We start from the raw sequence: 14,771 nt of genomic DNA on the forward strand, positions 1-14,771 counted from the left end.
CGTTATTTTTTCACAGCGTCTTTAAAATCACTTTCACATCGGCTCACACGCTTAGTTATTATTTATTTATTTTATTCGGTTATATTTCCTTTTTGTCGGGATAAGGGAAGACCTCCTTGTTATGTTCTTTAAACGTCTCTATGAGTGTCTGATCGGCTTTACACAGCGAAGCCTCTTCTACGCACTAGTTGACATTTCGGAGGCGGAACGTCGTGCGGCGTAAGAACACCAGCAGAGGGTGAAACGTCAGCGCGTATTCATGCGCCGCAATCTCGGCTGTGAAGTGGGAGCGGAGCGCAGGGCGCTTGATGGCACTTAGTGGCTCCTCCACGCAGATTTGGGACCCCTCGGATCGCCCCTCCTGGATTTACTTGCACATACCTCTCAGTCGACTGTCGGTCAGGCGGTGGACTCCACGAGTGGTGGTGTCTGTGCACTTTGGAGAAACGCGGCTTATCTTAGGACCGTCACACTTTGAGCGAGTAAAGGAAGAGAAAGAAAAAGAACCGAAAAGTTTGAACAGGTGACAGTGTGCTCATGTTGTGAATGTTGTGGTGTCTCACCGGCTCTTAGCCATCGCTTCTCGGTGTATCTGGCGGGGCACCGTTTTTCTTTTCCTCCTTCTTTTATTTTGTTTTTTAAGGAGACCCTGCCTCGCTGCATGAGTGCCGTCTGCCTGTGTTTTAGTAGTTGTGTGAAGTGCCAAGATTTCGTTCTGCAAGTAAAATTTTGGAGACCTGCCTGTGACTGATTTCATTGATATGGATGTCGCAACAGGTCCCGAGTCACTGGGAAGGTGCTTCGCCAACAGAACCCAGTCCGACTGCTCCAAGATGCTGGACGGAATTAAACTGGAAGATCACCCTCTCCGTTCAGGACCACCTACTTTTGGAGTGCTGCTTGGTGAGTTTCTGTGATACTTTATGCTCAGTTCTACATGGCTTCTGTAACGAAAAGCAGAGCACACATCTTTTCAGAGTAGACGTTTGTGGCACGACAACCACATTTTACGAAATCTGCATTTTCAGAGGACTTTATTGCGTTGTCGAGCACTTTCCTCGCGTGTTCTGAACACTTTCCTCGCACGCTTCTTCATTCACTTTCAGTGTTTTCAAATGCATTTGTAGATCAACCTTTCTCTGGATTTTATTTATTTATTTAATCCAAATCACTTCTTTGTGGGCATTATTTTGCCTCAACTGCTTCCTTCCCTGCTTTTTATAAGTCATTTTCTTCCAAAAACATTTCTGCGCGTTAATTTGATTTTCTCTTTATCTTGGGTGCACACATCACTGTATAGTTTCCGGAATGTTTCTCCCCACACTCTCTCCCAGTTGCCCCCTTTAGTTTTTCTTCTGTACCCATACACACCTTTAAATAAGTCTACATTATGGGTGGCACGTTTTGCATTATGTAAAGAAAATTATAAGCAAAAAAGTTCATTTTTCCAATGCCCTTCAATTTTGAGTGTCTTACTACATCACGTATCTTGTAGTTTTTCTAAAGTGGTTCCTAAAACTGACAACCTGCACTTGGTCCATAAATTATTGTTCATCCATAAAGACGTTTTTTTATTTCTTTATGCCTCTTCCAATTCGTTTGTATTTGTTATAAAATTATGATGCAATAACATTTCTTCGTCAGGATTTTGTTTTTTGAGTGAGAGGTAGCTGCACTTACTCGTATTAATTTGTTATTGTACACTATACCAGTGTATGTGATAATTTATATATAAATATTTTTTTAAAAAGCAGGATAGCTTTTGCACTTTTGCTTTTATAAGTTACTGTTAGAAATTGTTTTTTCTATCATTTTGGTAAAGATTGTTGATATAATTATTATAATGAGTAAAAAATACAAGAAAACAGGATTTTTTTATATCGTGTAACAGCGTTCGATTTTTAAAATAATACATTTAACTGTTTACGTATTTTTTCAATTTAATGTCATAAGAAGCCAGGTGTTAAAAACACAAGTTAGGACACCTGAAATGTGGGCACTTTTTATTCAAAGCAAGGCATCGTTTTAATAACAGAATACATTCGAATGTGACAATTTTGCTTGTTTGACCGGATTATACGGTTTGGCTGGCAGTGTTTTTAAAAGTTTCTTTGTGATGCAGAACGTTATATTCAAATCGTCACCACGGTGCTTTAAATCCATATTTTGTTTTCAAATTATACTGCTTTTTATGACATTTGAATAGATTAAAAGCAATCCACCGTGACCTGACTTTTGAAACGCTGCCTTTCCAGAGATAAGCTACCCTTACTGTAATTAGTTTCGATTTGAATATGCTAAATACCTTTATCAATCAAATTGAGGAGAAAGTTTTTAAAAGTATTTTATCTGTTAATGTTGTATTCCACCGATGCTCCAACCTGAACATTTTAAACTTAATTTGATTCCACACTCATTGGGATCGAGAATGCATTATTATGTATTATTTAAAATATCACTTTTGTACTAAACTAATGAGTAAATTATTATTATTATTTCAACTACTTTAATGAAGCAGTCCTAGACCTTTCAATATATGTGTATATTTTTATTGTAAAAGCAGAGCTTTAAAGACGACACAGAAATTTTGCATTATTTGTGAAAAATATTTGGTGATAAAAAAAAAAACTGCACACCAAAATACTACTACTATTATTATTTAATAATAATCATAATCATAATAATAATGTGTATTCAGTTCTCACAAGAAATTAAAACTAACATTAAAAGTATTTACGTAAATGGAAAAGCTTGGGTGAACAATGCAAACCTAAAACGCTGGGCAATATCCTGATAGCTACTTACACTTAAACATAAATACGCGTCATTTAAATATTGTAAAAATTAATATAGTGAATCTAGCTGTGCTCTTCACTCTATTGTATTATTAAATGCATTCACGATACAGAGCCATTAGAAAGGCACAAGTATATCTATCGATTTCTCCTTCATTTCATGGACAATATGATCTTCCAAATAACCTTAGAATATACTTGAATTTACTAACATTGTATCGACGTAACTATTTATTTTGCGAGTCGTTTTACTTGTTTAATACACAAAAGGCTAGCCTGTTTCTTATCCTAATGACTTAAGTGAATTAGCTTATGGCTTGAATTTAAAATGTAACAAACGTGACAAAGTTAAAAGAGAGGGCTTTTATTCTTGTTTTACTTTCGACATTCTCATAGGTATCCGAAACTCGGCTCGAATTCCACACGACTCTCTTTACTAATAAATCTTTACCCAAATAAATCAACGCTGAGCGAGTATAGGGGATAAGGTCCTGCTCCAATCAATGTATGACTTAAAACACTGCAATTGTTTTTCTGATTCCAGTATGGGGAAACTCTTTCTAAATTCGTGTCTGTTTCTTGGTGCCCCACAGGGTCCGACTGCCATCACCCGGCCGTTTGTGAGGGCTGCCAGCGGCCGATCGCGGACCGCTTCTTGATGAGAGTGAACGAGTCCTCCTGGCATGAGGAGTGTTTGCAGTGCGGAGTGTGTCAACAGCCGCTCACCACCAGCTGCTACTTCCGGGACAGGAAACTCTACTGCAAACAGGACTACCAGCAGTAAGCGCTGCCCTCCAGGGGCTTTCCTTTACCTAGCATGTGTGCACCTGGGGATCTGGCTCTGGGGCCGGGGTCTTGGTCGGGGTTTGGTTGTTGCTCGTGCAAATAAGAAGTGTTACTCCCGCACTCATGGACTCTTTAATTAGTATTGTGATGCTATTCTCGTCATTTGCCTGAACTTCGTCCAAATATCTGGGATGATATTAAATGCCACGAATTAAACTGAGATTGCCAGTTTATCGCACCAACGCCCTGAAACGTTTCAGTGAAGTACGTTACAAACTACAGGGTGTTATTGGGTCGTATTTCTGTGTTTGAAAAGGCGCACACTACATTTTTCTGTTTATTCATTATTTTATGTGTAAAGTGTATGTGGGACTGTCGTTATATATACAAATACAGTCGATAATAAACTGATTTCTAATATACCTTATTATAAATATCCAAACTTTAAATCGTCGCTTTGTTGCCACGCGAATAAAAGCTGATCACTTTCACTTCGTACATAGTTACATTTATATAGCGCTTTTCTAAACACTCAAAGCGCTTTATACAGATAATACCTGCAATTTATTTTCCACGCTCATAAAAGGATACTATTCAATTAAAAAAATGTCAATAGCGAGGAACGTAAGCCTTCTAAAATAAAGTAAACGATGACTATTCAGCGTATACGCAGACGCCCCAATATCGTTCGTTGATTTTCTTTTGTTTTCCTATTCACTATACGTGTAACGCAGAGGAAGAGATAGAATAATCATACATGTTCAGTGTAATTACACTTTAAAACACACAATGTATTGTCATAAGCACAAAGGCACATTCATTTAAATCAGAGCTCCGTCGAAAAAAAAAAATTGGACTGCTGAGATGTTCGGACTTTAAATATTCTTAGTATGTGTTTCAATTTAAGAACATTTTATTATACATTGTTACAATGGATTGTATCAGCTATCATTTTAGTGTCCTAATATTTATAGAATATATAGAGATATATTACTTTTCATGTCAACATTATTATTATGTATAGATGTATAAGTAAAACATTGCCAGTTGAATTCACACAACAAAATCGAAAGATTTTACATGTTACGTGTTCTTTCCGTACATATTTTTTAAGGGTTTATAATATAAGAGTTAATTTAATTTAACACTGTATCAATTTTTAATCACGCTCATCCTGAGCAGAGTCGGGGTTTACACACACATACATACATACGTGTGTGTGTCTGTGTAATTGATCTTGTAAACAAAATATATCTTACCATTTTCCTCATATACTTGAAGCAGGTTTCATGCTGTGGATTACATAAAATGTAATAATGAGCGCAATCAATGAGATGTGTAAATGTCTTGATTGTGTATCAAGAGATGCGGCGACGTGAATGCTAAGAATCGCAACAGCAGCAGCAGATAACAACACAACACTACAGAGAATTGCGGAGCCGCTTCGCTGCTTTTCGTGAATGACGCCCTTCACTTCGCACTAGTTGATCGGGTGGTATGCCCTGCGAGAGGCTTCGGTGTTGCTCACTAAAGTGTTTTGCGAAGTATTGACGGTGCCGAAAAATGACCAGTTCATCCTGATCGTGATGGCATCGGGTTTGGAATGGGCGAGAATAGCAGCGTGACGGACAAAGAATAGCGGAGACATTCGTTGTCCACAGTTTGTATAATTCTTGCCCTGACTGAGCTGGAATACGCTTAAAATTCTACCAAAATTACAGCATGATGGATGTGTTGTAATGCAAATTACCAATATATTAGCACTGTGCAGCAAAAAAAAAATAAAATACAAAAAACGAATTAGAAAAGGCTATACATTGCAATTTGAATAAAAAGCGCCAATGTTAGTACTGATACAGATAGGCTTGAAAGAAGAAACATCATATAAACCAGCGTGATAACCAGCTGCACTACTCTATTCTAATTGCTGCATTAACAAAAATGCAATCTGCTTTTACAGTTAAACCGTTTTCTGATTAATTTTGAAATTTATTACTGCTTAAAAAGCCCGCTTGCATTATTCACGGAAAGTGATTGGCGATGTATTGTATTTTATGGCTGCACAAGCTTAAAATGGAAATGCTGTGCAGAACATTCATAGGTTCAAGTGAGTCAGGTCACGGATAAGACAAACAGTTCGCACGTTTCACTTTCTATCTGTTGGTGTGACGCTATGTTTGCTTTCACTTTGGGTAATTTATCCCAAATCGATCCGCGTGGCGTTTTAAGAATATCGCCTCACTGTAATTACACAAAGATGTATTTTCTGTGTATAGCTAACTCTTGCTTTTTTTTTTTAAATACGCGTCAAAATGTATAATTTGGTTACTCAGGTGTTGTATGTGCGCTGAGCTACATATTGCGCAGCAGTCTGTTATATTTTAGTGTATTTATTTGGTTCTGTGTGCAGCCTGACCTTTTTGTGAAACTTCCCTGACTACTCGACGCTTCATTTTCGTATCGAGGTCCTTCTTTTTTTCAGAATTTATACCTCGAGGAAAAATTAATTTGCCCATCCCGTGTGTGTGCGTGTGTGTGTTTGGCATTGGCTTTAATTACTAGGCAAAGTATCCACGACAAGGCTAACTGATTTTGCATTATGAAAGAAAACGGAATACATTTCAAAAGTGCGGAGTGAGCCCGAAACATAAGGCACCGGCGCAGCAATACGTACTTTTTTTATTCATTTATTTGACCGCCTTGTAGTAAATCCTCCACGCGCGTCACTGAGTGTGTGCGTGTACTGATCATTGGCCCTATTATCTTGATACAATATAAAATCATAACATTATCTTTGTTAAGTCCTGCTGATAATAAAACCAAAGCTAATTATTCATTCATACACGTATTGATTTTAAGGGCTGTGTATTTCAGATACAGATAAACACATAAGGAAACTGTCTAGCTTTAGTTCGCTTTTTGGTTTATTTTACCTCCGCATTAGTTTCACCGTTTATATTCGTCTCCAAGATTGCATTATTTTTGAAGGAGAGGAGGGGTGTCTTAGAAAGTGGCATGTCCCTCAAAGCCCCGCATGAGCGCTCTTCACGCCTGTCACAGAATTTTAAGTTTTTTTTTTCTGTGTGTGTGTCCGAGGTTGAAACGTTCCGACTTCAATCACAGGGACATTATCGCTCACCGCTAGAAGTCTGGCAGAGGACAATGAACAACAACTATTCCTCTGCGTCAACTTTTGTCAACCATTCAGCTGCTTCACAAAACAAGACGGCGAGTAGTGCGCGGTGGCGATGCGGATCTCATAGTTAAAGATGGCGATTCCGTCACCATAGAGACGCGTTTAAAGACACGCGAGGACGTGGGGCGGACGTGGCAGACTTTTGAACGGGAATGAGGGAAATCATCAGTAGTAGACACTGCCGCCACCTGGTGGCGGGGCGCCGGGATTTTCTCCGGGGTGGTCGACTAAAATTAACGTTGTAGCTTATTTGGGGTTTGGGGGGTCAAACAAGACCACCTGGTACTAGCAGGTTTTAACCACTAGGCTGTAGGACAGAAAATAAAAACATGCATTAAGTAACGAGTAACTTTGGTTCGCTTATTTTGCCAGCTCTCCTGCACCTCTCGGCATAGTACACTCTCGTTTTCTTCAGTTTGTAGCTAATTCAGACAAAGAGTTTGGATTTGACGTTTTAAGTTAAACTGGAGTCAGGACGAGTCCCCGTGAAAAACACAACTCAAAAATGCTGACTGATTCCACAAAGAGATCTTCTCAAGATGTAACATTTTTGCACATCAACTCAATAAACATGTACGGAATGATGATTCACGTCCTGTATGGTTTTCATAGTGGGCATATTACACCATATTAGTATATTTCTATCATCTCCATGCATGATTGATTTATTTTTAATAAACAGTGGGGTAATTAAAAAGCAGTTGTGTAATTTTAATTGTGAAGCACACAAGTACAGACATGGCTGGTATGATGATGTACTGTAATGCTGCTAGCTGGACCCGAGTGTAATTCCTGGCTCAGTTCTTCTTTCTTTTTCTCTTTCTCTCTCTCTTTTCTCTTAACTCTCATCCCAAAGATGTTAATGTTTGTTTAGATGGTGTCTCTAAATTGGCCTTGTATGAGGATGTCCGGACAGGCAATCTCATCCCACACCCTTAAAAACACTAGTTCTAAACTGGAGTGGGGTTGTGTGGTTTCTTGTTGAACTATTGTTTGACTATAAGAACCATTTAATTTTGGGCACGTTTTTTTGCATATGAAATCAATTCTTTGAAAGGAATCCTAAAACCCAAACTGAGCCTGTGTGACCGTATGTAGTGACAATCCCTTAAAAATTAGGAACCCGTTAGTATTTCCGTGTTTTTGTGGAGCCTGTCATGGATCTAAATAAATAAAGGATCTTTCTGTAGAATCTTATTGTGGTTGGTTTGGAACTGAAAATAGTTTGCCTAAGGCATCACTCTGAAGAGCCACGTGTTTATTTATGGCTGACTGGTCATTACTCTGAGAAAACCAGTTCAGAAATTTGGAAATGGATGGATGAAAGTGGGTGCATGTGTGCTCTCTGATGGCTCATTTACAGATCTTCCTGCCTTACCTCTGAGGCTCCCAGAAAAGGTCCCATGCCCTCTGAGACCCTATAATGGAGAAAACAGATTCTGAACATGGATGGTTGAATTGACAAGTAAAGGCATGGCTACCGTGGTTTTCTTTTTTATTTTATGTGCAATTTGATATTGTGGCTGCTCTGTTCTGACTATGGTTTTTCAATTCTGGTGAGGTGCTCCTTTTGAATAAGTGTAACCATTTCACAGATTTTTTTTTTATGTTGTTCTTCTGTTCTTTAATGTTAAGATTACACTTTGAGGTCCAGGCTTCTCTTTAATAACATATTCATGAAGAATAATATTAGTATTGTGGGCTCCACTTGCTTTGTGGTTGTTAGCTTTCCTAGACTTTACAGTAGGGTGACCAAGTAAAACTATCTCTCCTGGTTTCCCAATGAATCTGTCCACAGGATTAAAATTTTGCAAAATGTCAGTAGAACCACAGTGTTCACTAGAACTGATGCAGAGATGATTCTGAGCCAAGCAATTTTTTTTTTTTTTTGCTGCAGAGGCAGTATGTCCCTGCAAAGCACACATAATGAAGAAGGATGGATCTCTGCAGGCCTTGAGGAGCATCCTCTCCTGTAGCAACTTGTTTGAGATACAACCTCTGCAAAGTGGGCTTTGGAAAAGAAAGCACTGTGCCAATTTGGGACGTCCTAAACACATGCAGCACAACAATGAACATGCCCATGTGCACTGAATCTCTGTAACTCTGTTTGCTAACAGCACTTTATTGTGACCTGACACGAAAACCTGCTGGGAGCATCCCAGTCAAAAAAAAGAAGAAGACAAAAGGCACTTTCAGATAAAGCTGCATAAATCAGCAAGGCGGCAGTGGAGAAAATAAAATGCACGCTTGCCTTTGTAATTCACACCTATTTTGAAACTTTTATGACATTCATTTAGAGTGCATTAGGCAGCCCACAAACTGCGTGACTCAAGGCCGTGCTTTAATTGCAGCTCAAGAGCGGTCGTAACGGAACCTGTAATTATCTCATGTAATAATAAATCATAAAGCATCGCATTAGGAAAAGACTTTCAGCCACATTCTTGTAACGGTCACCTGTAGTAGAAGAGATTATATGAAGACGCAGCGGCGAGACTGAATTTCTGGGGGCATTTCCCGCGCATGTATTAATATTGTCGGCTGTGGGCTTGTCTGTTTAATTAATAACAAATATTTGCGATATCTGTGCACTGTTTTCTCTTTTTCAAGGGACGTCTCGAATTTGCATTTCTACTTTACTGTACATTGCATTGGATATCCTTCACCCGCCTTCGAACACTTTTATCAAGGCGTTTACTAAACTTCAAGAGCAGATATAAAAAGAGCCAATCCGTAATTGTATAAAACAATAGAACACGAAGCGCACAGGACTTTGGTTTTCATTCTAACGCATCTTTGAGTGATGTGGGATGTGCAGTTGTGTGTGTCTGCGGTCCGCAGTACAAGATAAAGATGGACAGATTCCAAGTGTGAAATGCAGGCAGGACTGCGCAGTTCATTCTTAGGCACCTGGGGATGACTGGTGCTGTCTGTTTTGAGGTTGGCTATATCACTCCCGGATAAAAATATGTTTTGTTGTACAAAGGAAGACCAAGTTGAATTGAACGGTACGCCTAAACAAACACGAGGATGCCATCAGAATAATTCGGTCGAAATGATTTCTTCGAAAAGTCATTAAAATATCCGCCATGAAGTACCGTCAGTTTTAGACAAACGTCTGCTCTGAGGCTGAAACCCAGTGAGCGTTGTTTAAATGCACTTATTGTTTTGATTGGGGGCTGTGCTCAATTGTTTATTCGTTTACCGTTGGTAATGAAGGGAAAGAGGAGCTCCTGTGAGCAAACAGTATCTCAGGTGAGGAACGGTTACGGGCTGAAACGAAAAACAAAACACAAAGGATGAGTAGCCACGCAGGTGTGCCAGAGCCAGGGCAACGGCAACTGTCTCACCTTTGCTATTATCGGGTTGCAAAACGAATTTTGTAATCTTGCAACATCCCACCAATTTATGAAGGGAGCCGTGAGTGCCTTCTCCCCATGCTAAAACAGACGAACATGAGCTGTCAGTCTGTGGCGGGCAAGTTTGCTCTCTGGCTAAGGTGTCCTTTAAAAAAAGAAAGGAAAGAAAATGACATGAGGTAACTGTTGCCCAAGCTGACTACGATCGACTGTACTGAACTCGGAATCTAAGACGATTTTCCGCGTCTCTGTGGTCACATCTGTACGGCTCATGTGTCACTGGAGCCTGAAATGTAGCCGCAAGACTGGGAGTGTGGAAAAGACTTGAGGAACTCGCTTTCCCTCCGCGTCGACCATTGTTCTTCCTGTGCCATAATGTTAACATTTTGCATTTTTCAAAGGGTCTCTGAAGCACAGATAGGTTTTTTGCTTTAGCGCATGCGCCCAGTTTTTGAAGGTTTGCTCATCTTTAATGAGGGCCACTTCGGAGAAGCGATTTTGGGTTACGTCTTCTTCATCATGAGACTTTGGAAACTCACACGTGATTTTTTTTGTTATGTTTACTGCAAAGTGGAGGTCCCGGTCTGCCGAAAAAAAGTCGACTTAAGAAATTCAAAAGATAGCTTGCCAGTGGGGACTTAAGCTCTGTTCGTGAGGATCAGAATACAAGGCCCTGCTCTCAGTGCTTAGATTGTCACCATTTAGAAATATTTCTCAGTTTACAGAACAAACATCGGCCTACCGTTTATCAGGATAAATCAAGGCTGTACTATCAAAAGACTGCTGGAAATGCAAAATAACGGCGTTTTCCCCCAGATAAAGCAGAAATCCCTATATAGCAATAGCTATCTATATCTTTAATGATCATTTCTATAGTTTGTAAATGGAGATATGTGTTTCTGAAGTTATCTATCTATCTATCTATCTATCTATCTATCTATTATATAGTGCCTTTCATACCTATCTATTTGAATAACGTAGGCTCTTTAAAAATGTTATATATTGCAAACTAATGCCACTAACACTCCACACTTGATACCATGAAATCTAAAGATTTATACACTTTAATACTGTATATACGTGAACAGAACATAAGAAGCTTGACAAATAAGAGCAGAATACACAGTCCAACAAGATCACATGCTTAGTTATTACCCAACCCTGTCCCAACATCTCATCCGGATACTTTTAAAAAGTCATCATTATTTACATAGATTATCAGCGGTAATGGTGGCAGACAGTGTGGTGGAGTGGTTAAGGGTTTGGACTTGTTCCGGGTTCAAATTCCACTACTGACACTGTGTGACCATGAGCAGGTCACTTCACTTGCCTGTGCTCCAATTGGAAAAACAAAAGAAATGTTACCAATTTGTTTAAAATCACCTGAATAAAGATGTCAGCCAAATAAATACATGTAAAGCCTGCAGGTACATGAATTCATCTATTTTTTCACTCCATTGGTTATATATTTCACTATTCATCTTTAAGACCATCTGCTTTACAGGCATCTTTTTATTTAGATTAGTATCAGATTAGATAAATTTTATTAGTCCCTTGGGTAAATCTAAATGCATACAGTAGCCATAAACATGAAAACAAGGCTACAGACTCATAAGACAAATAATACAATCAATCAATCAATGAAGTGATAAATAAATACAAAATAAACTTAACAAGTACATCAGGTGAAAGCACTGAATTGCCTGAAAGCATCAGGCATAAAAGACGCCCAGAGGTTCTTCTTAGCACACTGTGGTGGAATGAGCCTGTGGCCTAAAGTGCTCCAAGAGAGTGCCTCCTGTAGGGGATGGAGGGAATTTTTCATGATGGCATCCAATTTTGCTATCATCCATTTTCCACAACAGTTTCCAGGACACCCATGTTAAAGAAATTCTGATGAGACATCTGCTGTAACTGATAGGAGTTTATCCTTCTATAAGTTTTAATTCTAAAGCTGTTATTTTCATTTTAGTCTTAGGGGTGTCAGAATCTGTGATGGCATTATGTGAGGGAGAACAGGAAACAACCCTGGATGTGGCGACAGTCCATCGCAGGAAACACTTGCTCACACTCAGCCAGTTTAGAGCTACTAGTTACCCAAAGATACATCATGCGGACGTGCAACCTTAAAAATAATATTGTAGTTCTTTAATGGCACTTTACTGGGTCATATGTTTCCTCATAGGACCATTGCTTGACAAAGCAAGATTTTGTTGTGATAAGAGTTCTTTGTATATGAGAATGTGTTTTGGACTTTGAAAAATTTTGTAATATATGCAAAAAGAGAAATCTGTAATGTATAGTAGGTTATCTAGCAGGATAATAACTGACCAAGAAAACCTGAACTTAGTCTGTGTTATTGTATGCAGCAAGAATCATTTTAAAATTATGAACCATTGGTATTCACAAATCTGTTATCATCTTAGTTATTTATGAAATTTGTTATGGATTTAAATAAATAAAGTTTTTTTTTTGGAATCTTTACATGGACTGTTCTTTAGGGAACTAAAAATGGTTCTCCTATGGCACATCTCTGAGGAACAACTCTGGTCCCTTGATCTTTAAGAAGGCAGGAGGAAATTCACAAAGAAGCTTCACACAGACTCAGTCTGGCACAGGACTGCAACCCGAGTCTGTTGAGTTTGAGGTTCATATCTTTTAACTATTTAGTCTTAACAGATTAATGCTGTTCTGAACTCATTGGTTACTACACCCTTACATTTGAAGGCTTCAGAATTTCTCCCAGTATGGCTGCCAGAGCAGGTTTTCGGTTCCCCAAGACATGTCATTTTAAGTGTGCTTTGCCGATTTGACAAATGGTTGCTGGCACTTTACTGATCTCATGCTCATACTGCTTGTAACCTTAAAGTAATGATGAATGCGAGAATAATTTCAACAGGTTCTTATGCCAGGGTGGCTGTAACATGACTGGATTTTTGCATGGCAGCTGAGGTGCGAGCAGGGATGTCTCACGTGCTTCCTAATCCCTCTTTTTGTTCAAACAGCACATTCTACAAGTCTGTCCGCTGGAGGCGCATACGCTGGCAAACATTGACAGCCATGTGGTATTTGCACTGGCCTGCTCTGCTCACTGGCGTCAGAGGTGGCAATAAACATTGAAGACAATTCCAGAATCTCTTTTCACTCTGTCATTACACTCTCAAACAAAAGTTTGTATCGTGTCTGGCTGCATAAAATCACTAGGGGGCATTTCAAGACGACATTCAGCATCCCATTTCTCTTTCAGACATATTGTTAGTGTAGCTCCCAGGACATTTTAGCCTTGTTTCAAATCATATTGTTTTGGTTATCAGAGATGGTTAGGTGGTACATCAGGTGCCCATTTGCTAATTACATGGAGTTTGTATGTTCTCAGCACTGATTTTCTTTCCTCATCTCTAAAGACATGCATGTTACATTAATTGGTGATTCCGAAATGGCTCCATGTGCCTTTAAATAGGCTGGTGCCACCTTACGTTTGATCAGGATAGGTTTGTAAATCTTATGTGTTACAATTCTGAATGTTAGTGTTTTCTACATTAACTTTTGTCTTTGCACCCTCGTTTGCTTTTATTCCACAAACTTTCAAATAAATCCTTAAGGAGAATTCATGTATTACATGTACTTATTATTCATTTCCTGATCTTTTTATTCAATTCTTACCATAATCAAAGAAGCTGTTTAAAGTTCTCTGAGATTGTGCTCACAATAAAATCAATTTTCATCAGTTTGGACAGTTCATGCAAATCTGTATGTAACTAGAGAATGGCACGGGCAGCATTGTGGTTAGTGCTGTTTCCTCAAAGCTCCATTTTGATACTGGGATGGCAATGCACAGTGTGAAGTTTACACATTCCCCCCATGTCTGTGTGGGTCTCCCTCTACTATCCTAGACTTACATGAGAAGTTAATGAGCGAGTTTACAATGTATCTATTGTGACTGTGATGGGCCTGATTCCTGCTCAGTTAGGCTCCAGCTCCCTGTTACCCTTTAACAGAGAAAGTGAGATAAGAATAAGAAATGGACAGGAGGCATCGCCGATTTCTGACTATACAATTTAGTTTATTGCAAGAAGAGTCATAAGTGCATGAAAACATCAATTTAAATCAAGCTGTTAATTATTCTTTCATAATGACTAAAAGCGTACAAGCACAAACCAACTGTTTCAGAACTGAAAATCCTCAAACTGGCTTGATTCAGTTCAGAGACACAGGGGGCTGCAGCCTATCCTGGCAGCAGTGGGGGAGCCAGGGTGCCAGTCCATTGCAGAGTTCAATCTAATGCAGGGCAAGCAGGCCAAAGTCCATGTAGGCAGGACTCTGTTCTAGACAGGAACAATCCTTGGACTGGGTGCCAGTCTGTCACAGGATGTTACTACTTTAATTGATTATTTTTTAACCTTTAAGTTTTTATTCATTATTAACAGTGCTGCCTGGAGTGGGGGCACTGAATACATTTTGGAACAAAACAAAGCTTATGGTCTTCCCCTGTACAAATGGGGAATCTATGCAAAATTTAGCGGAGACAGATTCAGGTCTGTGGATTTGCATAGTAGAAACACACACACATTCAGCTTTTTGCATTAGATTGGCCATCTTGGGAACTGCTTGGCACACTTGACTATTTTGTGTTCTGTA

The 14,771-nt window shown here is 39.1% G+C and overlaps 1 protein-coding gene across 2 annotated transcripts in view; it reads left to right on the plus strand.

The window, feature by feature from the left end:
• The first annotated feature begins 249 nt into the window (after positions 1-249).
• The window catches only part of LOC114656985 (LIM/homeobox protein LMX-1.2), a 191,558-nt gene continuing 177,036 nt past the window's right edge, over positions 250-14,771 (plus strand). The window contains exons 1-3 of one of the 2 annotated variants that reach the window (XM_028808683.2): positions 250-523; positions 778-903; positions 3,389-3,575. In XM_028808683.2, coding sequence (XP_028664516.1) covers positions 834-903; positions 3,389-3,575 — 257 coding nt within the window. In that variant the 5' untranslated portion in view covers positions 250-523; positions 778-833. Of the gene's footprint in view, positions 904-3,388; positions 3,576-14,771 lie in introns of both variants that reach the window. The other variant, XM_028808681.2, reaches the window with a different exon arrangement.

Source organism: Erpetoichthys calabaricus, chromosome 9 (assembly GCF_900747795.2).
Source record: "Erpetoichthys calabaricus chromosome 9, fErpCal1.3, whole genome shotgun sequence".
NCBI classification, from domain to species: domain Eukaryota; kingdom Metazoa; phylum Chordata; class Cladistia; order Polypteriformes; family Polypteridae; genus Erpetoichthys; species Erpetoichthys calabaricus.